The sequence below is a fragment of the Vigna unguiculata genome, chromosome 6 (genome assembly GCF_004118075.2).
Source record: "Vigna unguiculata cultivar IT97K-499-35 chromosome 6, ASM411807v1, whole genome shotgun sequence".
NCBI classification, from domain to species: domain Eukaryota; kingdom Viridiplantae; phylum Streptophyta; class Magnoliopsida; order Fabales; family Fabaceae; genus Vigna; species Vigna unguiculata.
The window spans coordinates 33409866-33431193 of NC_040284.1; the positions used below are offsets into that span (position 1 = coordinate 33409866).

General features: G+C 28.2%; 3 protein-coding genes across 3 annotated transcripts; 1 reads left to right on the forward strand and 2 right to left on the reverse strand.

The window, feature by feature from the left end:
* Window positions 1-2898: 2898 nt before the first annotated feature.
* On the reverse strand, window positions 2899-4647 carry LOC114189021 (soyasaponin III rhamnosyltransferase-like). The gene has a single exon (XM_028077720.1). The coding sequence runs from the start codon at window positions 4393-4395 to the stop codon at window positions 2968-2970; it is 1428 nt and encodes a 475-aa protein (XP_027933521.1). The 5' UTR covers window positions 4396-4647; the 3' UTR covers window positions 2899-2967.
* A 358-nt stretch (window positions 4648-5005) lies between these two features.
* On the reverse strand, window positions 5006-6883 carry LOC114189020 (7-deoxyloganetin glucosyltransferase-like). The gene is made up of 2 exons (XM_028077719.1): window positions 6221-6883; window positions 5006-6126 (listed from the first exon to the last, which is right to left on the reverse strand). The coding sequence occupies exons 1-2, from the start codon at window positions 6729-6731 to the stop codon at window positions 5192-5194; spliced, it is 1446 nt and encodes a 481-aa protein (XP_027933520.1). The 5' UTR covers window positions 6732-6883; the 3' UTR covers window positions 5006-5191.
* Window positions 6884-16907: 10024 nt separating this feature from the next.
* Window positions 16908-18150, forward strand: LOC114189224 (cationic peroxidase 2-like). The gene is made up of 3 exons (XM_028077939.1): window positions 16908-17309; window positions 17402-17564; window positions 17643-18150. The coding sequence occupies exons 1-3, from the start codon at window positions 16908-16910 to the stop codon at window positions 18047-18049; spliced, it is 972 nt and encodes a 323-aa protein (XP_027933740.1). The 3' UTR covers window positions 18050-18150.
* The last annotated feature ends 3178 nt before the right edge of the window (window positions 18151-21328 follow it).

Here is a 21328-nt window from a genome sequence, read left to right on the forward strand (position 1 = left end):
CTAAGTAATACGTTTTGAATCTCACATTAATTATAAATAACGTAAATATTATTATTATTATTATGGATTAATGAAAACCTAAAGAAAATATGTAGTAAAATATTGTGTAATATCTATTTTTTTATTTGGAAAATTGTTTAATATTTCGATTTCTTTTTCTATAATTTTCACTAAATCGACTTAATTTAAGGACGATAAATAAAATTTAAAAAACGATCCAACAACAAAAACAATAATTAAAAAGAAATGTAAAGAGTAATAAGAATTTCGAAATACTCTAACACCATCTTAACTATATTTACATAACCACACGGTAGCTATGGAGTTATTCTTGCATTTCGTGTAATCAATTTTTTAATATAAAAACCAACGTGATGAAAACACGTGGTTAAATATAATACAGTCTACTATAATTTTATTGGAAAAGAAATGTTGGATGATACAAAATTTGTATTATAAATCTAGTAGAATTTCACTAAATTAACTAAATCTAATAACAAAATGTCAGAATTCAGAAAAATGTAACACGTCCTATTAAAATATAACTAGCTTAATTTATAATGCATTCACAAATAATTTATCATAAACAAGTTTCTCTCTTCGTCACGAACTAAAAGAAATAACTTAATATATTACAACTTAATCTTATAGTATTTTGGGTCGTTCTCTCCGAAAGATGTTATAAAAACATCTTTAAGGGATCTAAATCACATGCTCTACTTAGATTTAGATCTGCGAAAGATGTTATAAAATAAGCTAATCAAGTGGCACGTTATCTATCTTTGCATGATAATTAAGTAATTAACCAATTAAATTGCACGTATTGTGTTTTTATTTTATTTTATTTTCATCTAATGAGACCACATACCTAATATAATATAAAAAAAAACTCTCTTTTTCTTTTCACTTTTTAATTTATATTTGACCCAATAAAAAATGTTTTCTTTTATACTGAAATCGACATACGAAATCACATAGGAACTGCTGTGATAATAATGTTATGCACAGTTAGCTTACTTTGAATTTAAAATTTGATAATTTTTAATTGAATTTGAATTCACTTTATTTTAAATTATTTTTTAAATATTTTATTTGGAGAAAAAAATACAAGTCTATAAAGTGATAATTTTTTAATAAAATATTTTAATTACTGCTAAATTAAAAATTGAAGTAAACATCAAAGTTATGTTAATAACTTAAAAAAATATTAATATTGATGATATTTTTTAATCAATATTGGTTAGTATTATTCTTAAGTCACAATTTATTAATATTTTTTCAACTAATATTTATTATTTTTTTTGTCTTCAACGAAAATTATTTTTAGTTTATGTTAATTATAATTAGTTATACATTGGTAATGACATTTTTACAAAGTTGGTAGTTAGAGTTCTTTTTTTAAATGATTTTTTTAGTTGAAGTGGATAAAAATTCACCCAATTGACGCTAGAAAAAAAAATTATAATCAATGTCAGTTTTCGAATTAGGATTTGAAGAAAATCAAACAAAATATTAATAAAGAATAGTATTGATGTCAATCATGTATATATCAATAAAAAATATATAAATCTATAATAATATATAAAGAAATTTTTTTTTTATCCACATTTCATAATACCAATTATACTCTTTACACTATAATTTTTATTAAATTTTTTAAAATTAACGGTTAATTTTACTTATTTTCTATAAAATTGTTTATCTTTTTTATTTATTTATCAACAATTAATTTCTCTATTCATTTCACTTTATTTTTAATAAAATAAATTTATTTTATATATTAACTTAATAACATTACACTATTATCACCTACTAACATACTATAATTTATATTTAAAAAATGTGTACACAGGCATCGCGCCTGTATGTACGCTAGTATTTAAGAATGTGAATAAATTTTTTTTTTTTTAAATTTAACATTTTTTAAATTTAAATAATTCAACTATTCTTTTAAAATTATATAATTTTATTTTTTCATAAAATTATTTATCAAAATAACATATTTGTTTCTTATAAAATATTTCAAATTCTTTCTATAAATAATTTTTTTATTTAAAATTCTTAACTTATAATAATTTAGATAAATTATGCTTAATAACGAAGGAAATGTACATATTATTAGAGACCAAAAGTCACTACTAGCAAATCATATAGAAAGAAACGTAAGACATTGGTATTTTATTATGAGTCATGAGATAAATTAAAAGTGATAGTTAAATATAATAAATATATAAATTTTTTAATCAGTTCAATTATATATATTTAAGAAATGTGTGTGAATGTGATGCGTGTGTGTTAAATTTAGGTTTATACGGAAGGTTATAGTTGTGTTAAAGTTAAAGAATGAAAATACCGATTTATAGAAGGTGTATATAGTAAACAATTTGGGCTTTACATGAAATTGCATAGGGGTGACCTTACTAAATGAGTGTGGTACAGATAGTATTTTGATATCACTTTTATTTTTAAAAAATCTGACTAAATTTCCAGAGTTTCCCTTTCAAAATCTCTTCCTCATTTACTTACTAAATTTAAACTAAAACTTTGCTCTTTTTGTGAATTGCAATCTATATGCTAGTTAATGACTATGATTAGATTTTTTTAGGTCATTAAGGAAATTCTTTTTGTGTTTTGTTTCCTCCTCCTCGATTTTTTTTTTCACCAAGATACAATGAAAGTATAAACTAAGAGAAACTAATTTTGCTTTAAAATTCCAATTTGGGTTATTAGTGATAACTTAACTGTTAATGAGAAAGCATGTAGTGGTGGCATCCCATGAGCTTAAGATTTTCAGATTCCAGATATACAAGACACTCTTTGTTCTTCTACCTTTGTCTTATGCGTTTATTCTTAAATTAATCATCCACACCATTTGATTGGAGAGACCACAAACAAGTCAATTGCTGAACTGAATCGAATTAGTTTATCTCAAATCGAAGAAAATGAAATCATGAAATACATCTCCATTTACTTCCTATTTATACCTATACCCGAATTTTGAAGTGAAACAATGAAATCTTCAATGTATTGGTTATGAAGGTCTTTGTTGCTAAATTTCTCGCCCATCTCTTTCGCATTTTTTCTGTAAGCACTTCCTTCATCGTCCACCATTGCCAATTTCAATGCCTTCGCCACGGAGGTCCTTGTGAACGATCCATCTTGCGGGTTTCTCGGAATCTCGATTCCCACTTTCTTCTCTTCCATCACTCTCGAATACAATGCTTGGTCTAGTAAGAAGGGCAACATCACAAGAACGTGTCCAAAGTAGAGATTTTCGATCATTGAACCAGAACCACAGTGAGTCAAGCAACCTCCGACCGAGGTATGAGCCAAGATCTTAGGTTGGGGTGCCCATGTTTTCCACACAACCCCACGATCTTTGGTCCGATCCTCGAACCCATCTGGCAGCAACTCAACCGAACCCTTCCTCAGAGCCCAGAAGAAAGGCAAACCCGAAAGCTCAATACCCAGAGCCAATTCATTGAGGTTTTCTTGGCTCAGTTTCACCTCACTCCCAAACGCAATGTACACCACTGATGACGCTTTCTGCGTCTCTAACCACGCCTTGATTTGAAGCCAATCGGGGCTATTGTCTCCCTCTTCAGAATCCGTTACTTGCATTGGTGGAAGCAACCCCACAGGAACCACAGGCTTGTGGTAAAATTCGGCAACATAATCCAACCACTCTTGCTCAAGATCTCTGGAGCTTCTGATCACAAACATGTCACAACCAGAATTTGCCTCATTCAGATCAAAAACAGGTGAGGCACCGGTCTCGTTAACTTTCACATCTTCTAACAACTTCCTCACCTCGTACGGTCTTAGGCCAATATTTGTAGGGAAAGGAACCCACTTGGGAGGACCATAGTAGTCTTCAGGGTTTGGTCTGTTGTCAGCAGCTTCACCAAGTTGTTGTTTTGGTGTGTCAAAGAAGCATATGCTCCACGCAGGGCAGGGACTGAAATAGGCACTGTGAATGTGGAGGCTTTTGGCTAGTTCTGGTATCCAACTGGCTGCAAAATCATAGAAAACCCAGTCAGGATTTGAAGTTTTGAGTAGTTGAGCCATAGGTTGTTGGAGAGCATCATAGGCTGATTTAAGGTAATAGAGTTTGTTGGAGGGAATGTCCATTGTAGAGTCAGCATCTTGTGGGAGGTGGTTTTGGTCGATGTGGGGAGATAAGGGCAATTTGGTTAGCTTAACAAATGGTGTTAAGGTTTGAGGGAGTTTTGGTAAGCGATCTATGATCTTGGGGGTGGATACCAGAGTTGCATAGTGACCCTTTTGTGCAAGGATCTTGCAAACCTCGAAGCAGGGGTATACGTGACCCATGGCTAGCCATGGGAACATCACAACATGAAGAGGCTTATCAGAATCTGAAACTGTGTGATCCATCTCTACCTGTTTTTTCTGTACAAGGAAGAGATGGTATACGCGTTGTTTTTTATATAATCAGAAGTGAAACTAAGAGGAGCCCTCGTCCTTACCAAAGAAATGAATAGACAGTAGTGGCATGAGAAGCACGCAGCTTTTATTTTATTTCCCTTGATATCGCGCATGGTCTTATTCCCCACAATACAAAAATTTACAGACTCATTCTTCCCACAAAAAATGCATGGTCTTACTTAAAATATCGCCCATTTGATTTTCAGATCCAAATGATTTGTTCTTTATGAAGACAAAATGTTACTTTTTATGTTAAATATTTTATACTAATGTATATATAATGATTTTGCATATAATCAAAGGTGGGTTTTAGTCCAGTGATTAACTTATTCAGGGTTGGTTTAGTTGAGGGGTGAGAGTAAAGATGACAAAAGTAAAGAACACTGGATCATTGGTAGCAGAAAAGAAAAGATAAAAAATATGTGGACCTCGTATGTTTTTATTCTTTTCAAAAATGCAAAGAAAAGATAATGAATAGGGCCTAAGCTGCTTCTTTCACGTGATTCGTGTTGCAAGAAAATGGGACCATTGTCAATTTTTGGAAATAGTCCAAACAAGAAGAATCTGCCAATCGCAAAAGCAGAGCATTCAAACAGTGAACAGCGTTCATGAGAAAGACAGAATATTGAATCCCACAACTACTCATTCAAATTATCTCGAGAAAGAAATCATTACAACAATATCTGATAAAAATAACACTCAGTAACTGGTGGACTAAGTATATGTCAACTTAGTTTCTTGCAGCCTAACTCTTGAAAAGCAAGAGTTCATTAACCAGTTTTTCCAAATTCAAAAAGGATGAACCACCGGTGCTGGTAGCTTCTTGTGCCTTTTTCTTCCACTCAATTGCATTTTTCTTCAACTCCTTACCCTTCTCACCTTCCAATAACTCGTTTACAGCCTTTTCCACTTCATCCCTCGTAACATTTTCACTATCAATATCTATACCAAAATTCCATTCACGACAAATGTACCTGCAAATAAGAAATTGATCATTGAAAAAAGGACAACATATCAAAGGTACCCCATTTGTGATGCTTTCAAGCGTGGAACTCCAACCACAGTGAGTAAGAAACCCTGCAACTGCTGGATGCTTCAAAACTTGTTCCTGTGGACACCAACCCACCAGCAGAGCTCTATCTTTGGTTTCTTCTACAATTTCAGGTGGCAAGATTGGGGCCTCACCCTCAACTAAATCAGACCTAATCACCCACAAAAACTTTCTCTTGCTATTTGATAGCCCCCAGGCCAACTCAACAAGTTGTTGGCGCGTCATCACTATCACACTGCCAAAATTCACATACAGAACGGAATTGGGTTGCTGTGAATCCAACCATTTGAGACACTCGGAATCTTCCTTCCACAAATTACATTTAATTGAATCAGATTTGGTCTCTGAAGTTTGATCAAGGAGCAAGTCCAGAGGGCCTATGGTGTATAGTTTAGGAAACATTGTGGAGAGTGCTTCCAGCACATCATGCTCCAAGGCATCAAAAGTTTGAAGAATAACCGCGGAAGCTCTTGAAGTTGCTTCGGTTTGTTCTGCCACAAAGTCCAAAAGTATATCATTTGGATCTGTGGTGCGATAGATGTCAGGAAGGTCCCTCAGAGTGATATCCTTCATGCCAGGGATCCAGTCTATGACAGTGTCTAGATGCCCATTAGTCAAATAGCTTGCATCTGAAAAACAAGACCATAATGAAAAACAACACAGATATTTAATATGAATCAAAATTAGAGTGAAGAAAAAAATTGCATGGTCATTGGTCACCACCTTTAAGTGGTGTGAGGCCTCTTTCCATGAGATTGTTGCATTGTGTGTAGCTCATGACACCAGAAGCACTGTGAGTCCAAAAGAATATGTTGGGCAACCCAAATTGCTGAGAAGCTTTGAGTGTGAAGGACATGACACCATCTGATACAATAAAAGTTACTGGAGGAGTATCGTGAGAGTGGTTAAGTTTTGAGATAAGGTTGCAAAAGGGGAGCAAAGAGTTGTTTCTGGTAGAGTCACACAAAGCTGGGATGCTTTGAGTTGCATCCATGTCGGTGGGAGGGAGACCATCGGGAATGGCCTCAAAGTGAAAATCTGAGAGGCCATTGAGGGCTTCAGGGCCTCTAGACTTGAGGAGGCGTCGGTGATTGAATTCAGTGTTGACGAAGGTTATGTGGAAGCCTCTTCTGTGGAGGAGCTTCGCTAGTTTCAGAAATGGATTTATGTGACCTTGTGATGGAAATGGGATCAGAAGAGCATGTGGCTTCTTGCTTCCTCCTTGTAAATCCATCTTCCTGGTGAATCAGTTTTTTTGAGAGGGTTTGTGTAGTGTAACACTGTTATCAAAGCTCGTCACACGCATATTTGTAGATGATCATATCAAAACTCAGTCACATGCATATCAAAATCATATGATACATCAAAGGTTAAAGTTCACGTGCTCGTCATTAATAGTGTCTTGCATTGCACTTGTCTTGGATTGCAAGTGCTTCAATTTTTTCGGATGTTCAAAAAGTATAATAATATTTTGACCAACTATTTTGATTTATTTTTAAGTCATCGTTCAAATGATTCTTATATCATCGTGACAAGAAAAGAGTGATAATTTCAAGCAGGCTGGAGTGGGACTATTCGGCGAGTGCATGATAAAGGGTGCTTTAATTGCAATGGTGGGATTAATTGAGTTTAGATTTTTTATTGATTTTTTTACCGTATTTTTTTTATTGAGTATTAAAAATATATTATATTGATATTTTAAATATTTTTTTAATATATTTTAAAACGTCAAAATTAATAATAATAAATATATTATAAAAACACAATAAAAAAACAATTCAGAAACAGTAATAGAGAATCCAAATTCCTCGTTGATATCAGGAATACATATCCCAAGGTACTAATAACCTTATTCTATAGTTGAATGAAAATACAGTAATTCGAATAAAGTATTCAATTGTTGTTGATGGTTGTTGTGGTGGTAGGTTCGTTTTGTTATGCATTAAACGCACGTTTTAAGTTACTATATATCAAAACATGAAAAGAAGTACACTTTTGACTTTGTATAAAAGGGTTATTGTATTGACCAGAAAACAACTTTACAAAGAAAACATGAAAGGTTTAACCTTTAAAATATTTGAAGAATCTTAATCATTCGTTTCCACTGCTCTCATTGCTTTTTCTATTACCGTCACTGTTTCAGATCAAGAAGCTGCTGCCATCCATCACTGTGCTTGCACCTTTCACGATTTTTTGTGATTGAGATGGAGAAGAAGAGAAAGAAAAACGCTGCATTGAAAATTTTATTTTGGAAATCTTATTCTATAAAACTTGTTCTAGAAATTATTTTATACGTTTCTAAAATTTTATTTCAAAATTTTTGTTTTCCAAATTTTACTCCTAAAGCTTTGAAAAGTTTTCAAAATATATAATTCAAAAAGTTACTTTTACAGTAAGTAAAATATGATTTTGAAAATTTGGAGGTGCGCGTATAAATTGTGGAGGGGCAGAAAGTACAAGTAGACATGAAAATGATAGGCTGTGTTTAATTTCATTTATGCAGTCCCGTATGAATGAATTGGTAAGTTTCATACTACGCTATCCAAAGCACATTCCCATAGTTAAATAATATTTAAAAGGATTTTGACTACTAAATTTTAATAATTTTCTCTTATAACTTGATATATATTTTTTAAATGATTTTTAAATATTGAGAATGAGAAAAATAAAAAATGGAAAATCACTTAGAAGATGACACATAAGATTGTAAAAGAAAGTTGTCAAAATTTAGTAGTCAAAAAATAATTTTCCTATTTAAAATATTTATCGTGTGACAAACAAAAATTTAACGTTAGATTAGATTATGATATAAATTTAACATAATATTTATCAAAAAATATATTTTACATCAATTTTATAGAATATATGAAAAAAAAGTATACAAGTTAAACGAAAAATATATTTAGTCCTTATCTATTATACTCTTAACGACCATACAAAAATCAATCCAAGTCAAAACAACTAACATGCTTAATTTCGTGTGTAATTTTTTCCAACTTTTTGTGAATAATAATTTATTTTCACTCTTTTTCAACCTTTTCAAAATAATACCTTATTTCCATGCAGAGGCTCCTAGGGCATGAATTAAACTAATTAGCGGAGATCCTGGACCACCCTCAGCAGTCGAGATGGCAAATAAACTCGTCTTCATTTTGACGGAGAATTCCCGTATTGACTGGGTATGGGTATGGATATGGGGAATCCCCGATTTTTTCGATTGGGTATGGGTATGGGGATGGGGATGAATATATCCCCGCTATAATACTCGTCCCCGCCATATCTTCATCCTCCTTTAAGTTATTAAAATATTCACAATTAATTAAGTAACCCTATATATATATATATATATATATATATATATATATATATATATATTCTTTCTATTTTTTATTTCTTCTAAATATTTAGTTTGTCATGAATTTCATTCGCATCTCCAATATATTTTTTATCTTATCATAACCTTTATGTAATTATGTTAAAATGGTATATATCAATTAAAAAAAATTTATGTCTAACATTTGAATATTTCTATTATTTTTTAATATTTTTATTTATTGTATATTTTCCTTTCACATGAGAATGTTTAATACTCTCAATTTAAGTGTTTAATAGGATAAACATTTCATTTACTAAGTAATATAAAAAAAAATTATTTACTTATTATTATTAATTTTTGTTTCATTTGAAGAACTCTTTTATTTTACTAAAACAATTTTTGTTATTTCTCGACCATTGAGTATATATGTTGATATTTGAAAAGTTTTCTTAAATCTCTAAGATATTTTCATCTTATCATACCCTTAATTATACATTTGTTTTTCTTTGTGCAATTCCTTCCAATAGTCTCCAAATTGTTTATAAGACACATATTTGTTAATTTTTTAATATTTTTATTTTTGTTTATTTCATCATGTAGAATACTATTTCAATAAATTTTATCTAATTATTTTTATTTTCTTACTCATTACAAGCATACTTTAATTTTTTCACTATAGTTGTATAAATAATTTTTATTTACTACAATATAAAAATTTAATGTAATTGCCATGAATATTTTTTACCACCATCCAACATATATTGTGGTTCAAAAGATACAAATCTATGTTAAAATTTGTTTTATTATGTTTATTATTTGTTCTTTGCGTCAAGTTGATCAAGTGATGTATTATAACTTTTATTAGTGTATAAAAGATAGATTCATTATAATTTAAAAAATTGAAGTAAACAAACATTTAAAATATATTTTAATTTAAATATTTTTTTCCTTTTATATTTTTAAAAAAATATTTTTAAAATTTATCAACTAGGTTTCATTAATGTTTGCAAATTTAATAAATGTTTTGGTTCTCATCAAATTTTATTTGGTATTATAATCTAAAATGTAAACAATTATAATTTATTTCAAAGCATTTGATATCGAAGAAACAACCATACTCCTAATATTGAATATTTAATAATATTATGTTTCCTTTACCGTAATTTTTTATAAAAATAATTAAAATTAATATTAAAGTAGTAAGAAAATGGGTATGGGTATGGGTACGAGATTACACTCGTTACCCGGTGGGGATGGGGATAGGACAAAAGTTTGATACCCGTTGGGTTTGGGTATGTGGATGAGGATGAATTTTTTTTACGGGAATGAGTATGGGATAGTGAAACCCGTCCCCGCCCCGCCCCGTTGCCATCCCTAATCAGCAGATTTTAAGATTTTGAAGTTTTAAATTGGTTAATTATATTTGAAATGAAAGATACCAACAAGTCTTTTATATGTAAAGTAAAACAAACAAACAAGTCTTCGAAAGTGTAAAAACATAGTTGAAGAATCAATATTATATATACCAATAATATAATAATGGAAAAATATATATTTTCTTGTATTATTTTGTGTGCATTTCATGTTACAACGGATAATTTAATATGTAACGTATAAATGTTAGGTTTACAAGGAAGGAATTTTACTGAAGAGATACAACACCAATGAGATTTAAGTTTAACTATATGAGACATTGACACCTCCTTCTCAACCCAAAACCCAAAACCTGACGATGGGTGTATGGATCTTTATTCTTATATAGTGTTCTACTTTCTCATTTCTAATTAACGTAGGACTTAGACTCACACTTGAATTCCTAATAATAGATTCACACTAAATATGCTTGTTTATTGTATTTTAATTAAGAATAATTTTAGTTTTTTCCCGTGTAATTAATATGCGAGTTATGCATAAACTACGGATGAAGGAAGGAACTAAGAATGAGTCTGTTTAAGATGGAGTAAAAAGATAAATTAATTTCACTGTATACCTATGCGACTGCATGTTTAATCAAGTACACTAATCTATATCATAATTTTTCACGCACCTATAACTTAATATATGTTTTTGGAATATTTTAAAATAAGAAAATAACTTAATATAACTCAAATTAGATGTAACTGTTGTTATATTGTTATATATATGACTCTTGTAGGTGTGTGTGGATATATGGAATTTTTAAAAAGATATTAAGCATGTTATGGTAAAATAAATATTTTGATTTCAATAATTATTTTATCATATATAAATTAAAATATTTGGTGATGTGAAGCTAAGAAAGATGTATATATCAATATTTTTAAGCAGGTACATAACTCTATATCCTAAGATAAATATTGATCTATAATATAGCATACTTAATATACTATCTTACATTGTGTATTGAGGATATGAGAGATAATATTTCAGTTCATACCTTTCATTGCTCCTTGGAAGATATTGTCTTGGTGATCATGTAACAATGTAATTAATATGTGATGTGAGTGATATTATTATATACATATATGATAACATATTTTACTTTATTTGATAACAGACATATTATTTCTAAAAAAACTGTATGGAGATTATTTGTTGATAATATTAAAAAGATAAATGAAAGGCACAAAGAAGAACTCTAATATACAGATAAAAAGTTGTGAGTAAAGCAATAGAATAGTAAAATTTAAAATACACATTTGTGAGGCTAGCATTGACAATAAGAAGTTATTATCTCGAATAGAGAAATCTGACTATGAATAACTTTGAAGAAAAGGTAATTAATTTGAAGTTCATCCAGGAAAAAAAAAAGTCAATAAACAAGATATTTATGTGCAGACAAGGAATCATAAATTACGAAAATAATACGTTAATCAAAATATTATCTTTACAGAAAATATTATGGCTTCCAGAATTAAAAATAGCAAATCTTCACTAATGATAAATTAAAAATAAATGTAAATTATCATTTTTTATAATGGCGAAACTGAGATCAGTTTAATTATCTGATATCCATATCAATATAATTGTGATAATAAAATTACACTTAGTAAATGAGTTAGAAAATATTAAAAAACATCAAATAAAAATAAAGAACAAATACAAAAAATGAAAATAAGTAAAAATATCAAATATGTGTCTTAGAAATAATTTGATACACAATTAATGAAATCGACTAAAGCAAAATAAATATATAATTAAGGATACAATAAGATAAAAAATATCTTAAAGATCAAAGAAAAATTTTCGACTGGCCAAAACGTTAAGAAATAATGAAAATTATTTTAATAAAAGTTCTTTAAATAAAATAAAATTAAGGATCAAAAGAAAATAAAAAAAGATAAATATTATATATATATATATATATATATATATATATATATAAAAGTCAAATATTCTCATGTGAAAAAAAAATTATAAATAAAAATATTAAAAATGAATAATACTCAAATATATGACATAAAAACTATTTGATATAGTGTAATTGATAATATATAATTTGAATATACACATATAAAAGTTTTGATTATAGAAAAAGTATCTTGGTGATATGATGTCAAATTATTAGAAAAATGAAAGAAAAAGTGTGTGGCAAGAAAAAAAAATTATAAAATTAAAGACAAAAGAATTATATATATATATATATATATATATATATTATAACTTAATAATTTATGAGTATTTAATTATTTAAATAAAAACAAGAATTAGGCAGAGATGAGTAGATGGAGACAGACCAGAAAGATATATATTTATTTTTGTCTTCATATCTAATTAAAAAAAGGTTTAATTAATCGTAAGGTACCCAGTTTGATACTAGAGTGTCAAATTGGTACCCGTTTTTAAAAAAATGTCAATTGCATCCCAACTTTTGAAAATTGCTTCAATTAGGTCCCTTTCATACAGAGTTGACTAACGCCGTTAATCAATGTGCCACGTGTCAATCTGTGGTTTTTTTGATTTTTTTAAAAAAAAATTATTTTTTTTTAATTTTAATTTTTTTAAATTTTTAAAAAATAAATAAATAAAAATGCCATGTGTCAAGTCCCTGTGTGTGACACGTGGCATTGTCAGTTCCACGTGGTATTGTAATGCCACGTGTCAGTGTCACTATTAGATGTCATTGTGTTGATTTCGATTTGGTCCCCACATATGTCTTTTTGTTTCAATTTAGTACCTAAGTATGTGTATCTGATTCAATTTTGTCCCAATTTTTTTTTTTAATAATTAAAATATTTTTGTAATCCATTTTTTACAAGATTAAAAATAATTAAGTATAAATATTTTTACAAAATTAAGTACTAATATTTATAATGTTTCTCTCAATTTTAGACCAAATTTATTATTTGTATGAATGTTATGCTATTTATAAGTACTAAAATGACTTTTACCACTAAATTTTAATATAAATATCAAATACTTAATTTTTTTTAAACTTTTATACTTAATTACTTTTAATTTTATTAAAAAATATTTTAATTATTAAAAATTATTAGGTCAAAATTGAATCAAATACACATAAGTAAGTACTAAATTGAAACGAAAAAACATAAATGGAGACTAAATCGAAATCATCACAATGACATCTGATAGTGACACTGACACGTGGCATTACAATGCCACGTGGCACTGACAATGCCACGTGTCACACACAGGGACTTGACACGTGGCATTTTTATTTTTATTTTTTTAAAAAATTAAAAAAAATTAAAAAATAAAAATAAAAATTAAATTTTTTAAAAATAAAAATCAAAAAAACCACAGATTGACACGTGGCACATTGACTAACGGCATTAGTCAACTCTGTCTGAAAGGGACCTAATTGAAACAATTTTCAAAAGTTGGGATGCAATTGACACTTTTTTAAAAGCGGATACCAATTTAACACTCTAGTACCAAACTGGGTACCTTACGATTAATTAAACCTTAAAAAAAATATGTATTATCTATGTTTATACATGTATATAATGAGATCTTCCATCAAAACGGGACGAGTTTGAACAATATATAAAAAACATGTTTATTTGTCGTTGGTATTTACTGTTGACTAAATTTCTTTTATTTATTTAATTTTTTATGTTTTATTTTAGGGTTAAATATATAATTTTATTCATGAAAAATGTTTCTCTGTACTCTTTCATTAATTTTCATACGTAACTTTTTTTTTTCTTCTAAAACTATATTTCATTCAACTTGGCAATTGAAAAAAGAAAAAAAGTAAAGTAATTAGGTAAAATGTTGGTTCAGAGAGTGAAAAAATCACAGGTCCCTGTTGTCTTCCCTCTTGGATACTACGATGCCGTATCAAATAGCTAATTAATCAATAATAACATTTTGGATTTATCAAAGGTTAGGCAGGAAGAGAAAAAAAAAAACGGAGGGAAAACACATAAAAAAAAGAAAGTAAAAGTGAAAATAGAAAGAAGACAAAAGTGATTTAGTTGAAATATAAATAAAAAAATAAGTGAAATATTTCTTATGAGATTTTGAGTTTGAAATTGAAGTACATAATTTTATTTATTATTCATATTTATTAGTTAGTAGCGTTTTTAATTATTACTAAAAGTAAAACATAAAAAAAGACACGGGCCAAAGCATAATTAGCAGCTCTTAATAATCGATTATGGGTTAAAAAGTAAATTATTGGGCAAAATATAATCAATTTATAAAAAATTTCACATACAAGTTTCCCTCTTTTTCTTTGTTTAAGTATGCTTGAAAAATATTTTTGTAAATTGAAGCTGGTAATATATCTTTTAGATTTGCTAGATGGTATACGGATGTTCGTACCCATAAAAAACTATATTTTATTATTTTTTAGGATATTGTCGTCGATATAAATACTAAATATCAATAACAATCAATATTTACAATAATTATGGACACATATACTATAATACTACAAGCAATGGAAAAGTAAAATTTTATCTTCATCTTCATTCACACGATAAGGATAGTTGAAACTTTAGTCTCTCATAAACAACACAGATCAATAAAAATATAAAGAAAAAAGTAAAGAAAAAACGAATATACACACTGAGATATTTACTAAATTAAATTTAATACAAAGTAAAAAATGAAGGTAATTAACAGCTGCCAATGAGTTAATTCAAATGGCTAAACCTGGAAAACAAGTGCGCCTACTTGTCCTTCTTAATTTCACAATTAAATAGTTTTTAATAGATTGAAATGTATTAAAGTTTTTTTTGAAAAAGTAATAAAATAAGATGCGCTCTTATTTATAAATTAATATTTTCAAACATTAAAATAAAAGAATAAATTGGAGAGGATCTTAATGACTTCCAATAAATTAATAAGCTGACTTTGGAGTTTCACATATTTCTTAATGGAAAATTATTTTTTGACAAATTTTATTTTTGGCAAATTTGACAAAGCTTCCATAAACAGAATTAAAATAGATTAATTTTTATTTTTTAATTAAAATAAAATAATAAAGTAATATTTTATAACCTGATTCAATCAGTAGTTTGTCAAAATTTGTAAAAAAAAAATATTTGTTAACCTATATTTTTCTTTCTTAATACATTAATTAAGGACAGACTTGGAGTAGTATTTTTTTCATAAGAAAAATATGAAAAAACTAAAATAATTTTTTTCTATAAATTAAAATGAATTGATCTATACGTAAACTAATATACCAACGAGTCTTTATACGGGAAACCCAAAGTCTAACTTTGTGCCTAAATACAAATGTCAATTTAATTTAAGTTTACGAGTCAATTTTTTTATCAATAAATTCTAATAAAGTTATGACGTCCTTGCGATAGATTTATTAGTTTCCCATCAAAAGAAATAAAAAGATTCTTACAATTTGATCATTAATCGAATGAAAACGTTAGATTAATAGGTTATAATGGTCGGATTATTAAATTAACGATGTATTCACTTGTCTTCCGTTAAAAAAAGAAGAAGAAGATATTTTACATATTTTATAGTTTGATATCAATATTACCATTTCGCACTCATATAAATTAATATTTTATTCAAATAATAATATTTTATTAAAAAAAGTTGGTGTCAAATGATAGTTATTTGAAAAGGAGAATGATATTTTGACTATTAAATTTTGACAATTTCTTCTTAAAACATGATGTATCATCTACTAAGCGATTTTTGAATATTGAAAATGAGAAAATGGAAAGAGATGGAGAATCATTTAAAAGATGTCACCTAAGGTTGTAAGAGAAAGTTGTCAAAAAATTTACTACTCAAAAAATTAGTTTCGATTTGAGAATGATGGTGTAATAGTAGGCTTTTTTGTATTTGAGGGTCTTTTGAATTTTTTTTTGTAAAATTGGTCAAATCATTATTGTAGAGGACGACTTTCATTCAGGATGAAATCGTTATTTTTTATAACGACTTCTATTAAATTGAAAAGTGAAGTCGTACTGTAGCATGACGACTTCACTTTTCATTTTTTTTTACTTTTCAGTTTTTTTTTTAGTTTTTCACTTTTTATTATTTTTTTTAATATTTCAGATTACTTTTTTTCCTTTTTTTTAATTTAACTGTTTTGATTATTTTTTTTGTTTTTCAGTTTTGATTATTATTTTTTTTTTAATTTTCAGTTTTCGTTATTTTTTTTTAATTTATAAGTTATCAATGTTTTTTAAATTTATAAGTTATTTGTTTTTTAAAATATATTAATTTAAAGTTAATTTTTATTCTATTAATTTTTTATTATTTATTTTTCCAATAAATTTAAATTAAAAAAATAACCAAAATTCATATATTATAAAGAAAAAAACAAAAAAACAAAAAAAAAATAAAATTGGAAAGGTGAAGTCGTTATGCATAAGACGACTTCATTTTTTTTAAAAACAAAAATGTTATAGTATAGTACGACATCAATTTTGAAGAAAAAATAAATAAAGAAACCAGGACGACGACTTCACCTCTAATGTCGTCCTCCTCCCTGACAACTTGACCCATTTTCATAAAAAAATATAAGGAACCCATTTATACATATTCGACTTCTAACATATCCAAAATACAAAAAAGACGTAATAGTAACTTTTTCCGTGTTATAAATAGCTCCTCCTCATGACACTATATTCCACACACTCACCGAGTTAAATGAATCATTACACAAAAATGGAGGGACGTAGTTTGCAGTCTGTAATCTTTGTTTTTCTTGGTCTGAGTATTGCGAACACAGTAGGAGTGCATGGGCAAGGGACACGTGAGGGATTCTATTCCCGCACGTGTCCCCGCGCCGAGTCCATTGTTAAGTCGACTGTTCGAAACCATCTTAAGTCTGATCCTAGTTTGGCAGCAGGGTTGCTTCGGTTGCACTTCCATGATTGCTTCGTGCAAGGTTGTGATGCTTCCGTTCTCATCGAGGGTCCTCAAACCGAGAGAACAGCATTGCCAAACCTTAGTTTAAAAGGGTTTGAGGTTATTAATGATGCTAAGACACAGCTCGAGGCTCTATGCCCCGGCGTTGTCTCCTGTGCTGACATTCTTGCTCTTGCAGCTCGTGATTCTGTCGACCTTGTAATTAACTAAAAACCTCATCATGTTCACCTTTTTACATTAATTGTTTTTGTCCTTGTGCATGTGATGAGTAAGTATATTTTGCATGGCAGAGTGATGGACCGAGTTGGAAAGTGCCTACTGGACGCAGAGATGGACGCATATCACAGGCTTCAGAAGCGAATAACTTGCCTTCACCTTTTGAATCTGTTCCTGTTCTGAAGCAGAAGTTTGCAGCAAAGGGTCTCAATACCCAAGACCTCGTTGTCCTTTCTGGTACTTCTAACTATTTTGTAGAATTGAATTAGATTTATAGTTCATTTCTAACGTGATAAAAAACAACTTGGTACGTAGGTGGACACACAATTGGTACAACAGCTTGCCTATTCTTCAGGCAAAGACTGTACAACTTCAGTGGAAACGGTGGAGCTGACCCTTCGATCGACCCCTCATTTGTTTCCACACTACGAGCAAAGTGTCCCCAAAATACAGGTGCTCAAAACCGTGTTGCACTGGATACAGGAAGTGAATTCGAATTTGATAGATCTTTCTTTAAAAATGTGAAGAATGGACGTGGAATTTTGGAGTCTGATCAATTGCTTTGGGGTGATCCTTCCACAAAGACGTTTGTGGAAGACTACTCCGACTCAGCCTTACATTTCAAAATGGACTTTGCGAACTCTATGGTGAAGATGGGCAATATAGAGTTGAAGACTGGTCCTGATAGTGAAATTCGCACCGTGTGTTCTGCCATTAATTAACTAGCTAACCTATAACTACCCTCTACTCCTAGATTTATATAACCTATTCATTTTTATTGGAGGGTTAATCAATTAAAATAAAATAAAAGTCTTTTGGTTGGTGTAGCATAATTCGAGTAACACATTTGTACCGGTAATAGCTGATAAATCTAAGTGTTTAATTTTGTTTTACCAAGTAAAGATTAAAATAAAAAAAAATCTGTATATGTATAATATATATTTATGCAAAACAAGAGAAGTCCGTGTAAGAAAGAACAATTATTTTTGAAAGAGTAATTCGTTGTCTCTATTTTATATCATTTAAATAAATAAATAAATAAATATATATATATATATATATATATATATATATATATATATATATATATATATAAAATTTAAGTCAATTAATTTATAAAAAAAGCATTTTCCTTTATTACTTTTCTCTGGAAAAGTTTTTCGAAACATACAATTGCTTGTTTTGCTTCCTTCGTAAACCAGAGAATGTATGAAGGCCAATTGATGCAGAATTGACAGCCATATTCAAGAAAAAGCTAATTAACGAATGGTTTCTTCATATTCAAGAGGAATAGAAAAAAGAAAGAAAGAAAAATGAAAAGAGTGAAAAATAAGTTTATTGAAAGTAAAAAAAAAGAATTAAAAATAATAATTGATTTGATCGACTTAAAAATAAAATAAAAATTTTAATTTATTTCTAAAAAAATACTTTTTTAGAATATTTTGATGTAAAATAAAATATAAATTAAAGTTAAAACAAATTTTAATTAATTAAAATAAAAATTGTTATCAAATCTTAATAAGAAATAAGTAATGTTTTAATATAAAATATTTTTTGAAATAACTATTTTTAAATTATTTTATTTTATTTATATTTATATTAAAAGAGGATTAATGCTTCTATATTTAATGTATAATATTATAGTATATGAATAAAATATCAATCAAATAATTATTATAAAATTATTATTTTAAATTATAAAAAATAATACAAATCATTTTAAATATAATCCATCATATCATAAATATTATATATATATATATATATATATATATATATATATATAATCTGATTTTGATTTGAAAAACACATAATAGTTATGGTGCGTGAAAAACTTAGATGTATTTGATTAAAACTTGCAGTCATATAGGTCTATAGAAAGGAAAAAAATCCTTTGACACTCCTGTTCAGTTTCTATATCCATATAAAGATTGTGAATGATAATATTATATTATATATTGAGTTATTTAGATTAAATATAAATTAAATTATTGAATATAAAAATAGTAAAATGAATGTAGAATGAGGGTAGAAAATTTAAAGAATGTCAACTGACTAGGGTTCATTGTGAAATTAATTTATCCTTTTATTCCTCATCGTAAACTGGACTTCCTTCGAGTTTGAGTATTTTACTAACTTTTTTTCTCTTGTTCCTTCACGGTGTCTTAAATACAGTCATTTAATTTTAAAATTATCTTTAAAATATTAAAATAGTATATTTTTAATACCCAATAAATAATAATATAAAAAACTCAAAAGAGAAACTTAACTCTCGAACAGGGATGTCAAAAAAAATCGGTACTCACATGTATGTGTGGATAAATCTCACAATGGATAATAAACAGATATTAAAAATGGATACCCACTACCCGTAGGTAGAAGTACTTTTGATATCCGCATGTTAACGGAGCGAGTACGGGTATCATAGTATCCGTACCCGTGGATACCCTCATTAAACTTTAATTTACAAAAAGAACTGTTGATAAATAGAGAAAAAGAGAAAAGTAGAGATAGACGATTTTATAAAAAAATTTGTAAAAGTAACGGTCAATTTTCAAAAATTTAATTAATAATTATATTTTAAAGGGTAAAATTGATATTTTGAAATGTGGACACAAAGGAGGGAATCCTCTTTATATATTGTTATATATATATATATATTAGTAAAAAACATTCTTACCTAATTTTTTCTAAGCTGCACATCTTGTCTGTCTTCATTCTTACAGCTTCAAGTATTTGTACGTTGTCTTCTTCCATGTACACTCCTTGACATTGTTATCTTTTCTTTCTTTGAAATTGGGCATATTATGGTATGCTTGTTGTGAAATGATGGAATCAATATAAGAATACTTTGCACGTGACAATTGAAGTTTATGATTTGTTTATTGGGTTTATTTTTCAGGAATCAATCGGAGAAGGTGAACTTGTTGATCAAAGTACTAATTAAAGAATTTTCATTTATTTTTATAATTATTTGAACTTGTATGAACTTGAATTTATTTGAACTTTATTTAAAATTTATGACAGTAATGTATTTGATTTTATTTGAATATATGATTAAATATTTGTATTTTAAATAGTTTTTGTAAATATACATGAATACCTGTAAATACCCATGGATATGAGAAAAATAGATAGATACCTGCATAATAGATATTCGACGAATATGAATATAAGTACAAGACAAATGTTTATTCAGCAAGTAGGGTAGTGAAGAACTACTGCTACTTACCCGTTCCGGTGACATCCGTATTCCCGTCCTTCATTCTTAACAAAACTCAGATATTACACGGGATGGATCTGGAACCAAAACTATTTTCAAAATAATCGATCAAATCTAGTGTGTATCTAAATAATAATATGTTACATATTAAATTAGACGCAGTAACTTGAAATGCACACAAAATAATAAAAGAAATATATATTTTTCCGTTAACCTTGTATCACGGATGCAATTTGATTATTTAATTTTTCTTTTTAAGACTTCCGAAGATATGTTTGTTTGTTTATTTTACTGTAAATAAAACGCTTTTGGTAGCTTCCATCTCGCATCTAACTAACCATTTTAAAACTTCAAAATCGTAGAATCTACGGAGGGTTCGCTAATTAAAATACTCGTGCCCTGGGAAAGTGGGGGAAAATAAATCAATTATTTACAGAAAGTTAGAGAAAAAAAAGGTATATAGAAAAGGGGTAAACGATGTACGAATATCTATCGGTGCACATTCACACCTGTCGACTCGCATGCATGCAGTGCCACAAATATATGCTGCCACGTCTCCCAAAGTTTTGAATGCAACTTCAATTTTTATTTATTATTTGTAACTTTAAATCGTTATATGTTTTGTTTTATATACATGAATCGTGAATGTTAAAAGATAATTAATATACATTGAATTTTATAAAAGTATATAGATAAATATAAATTTGATTTGATAATTATTAATGCAACTTTATTTTTTTTTAAAAATAAAAATATTCATAAATATTGTACATGTGTA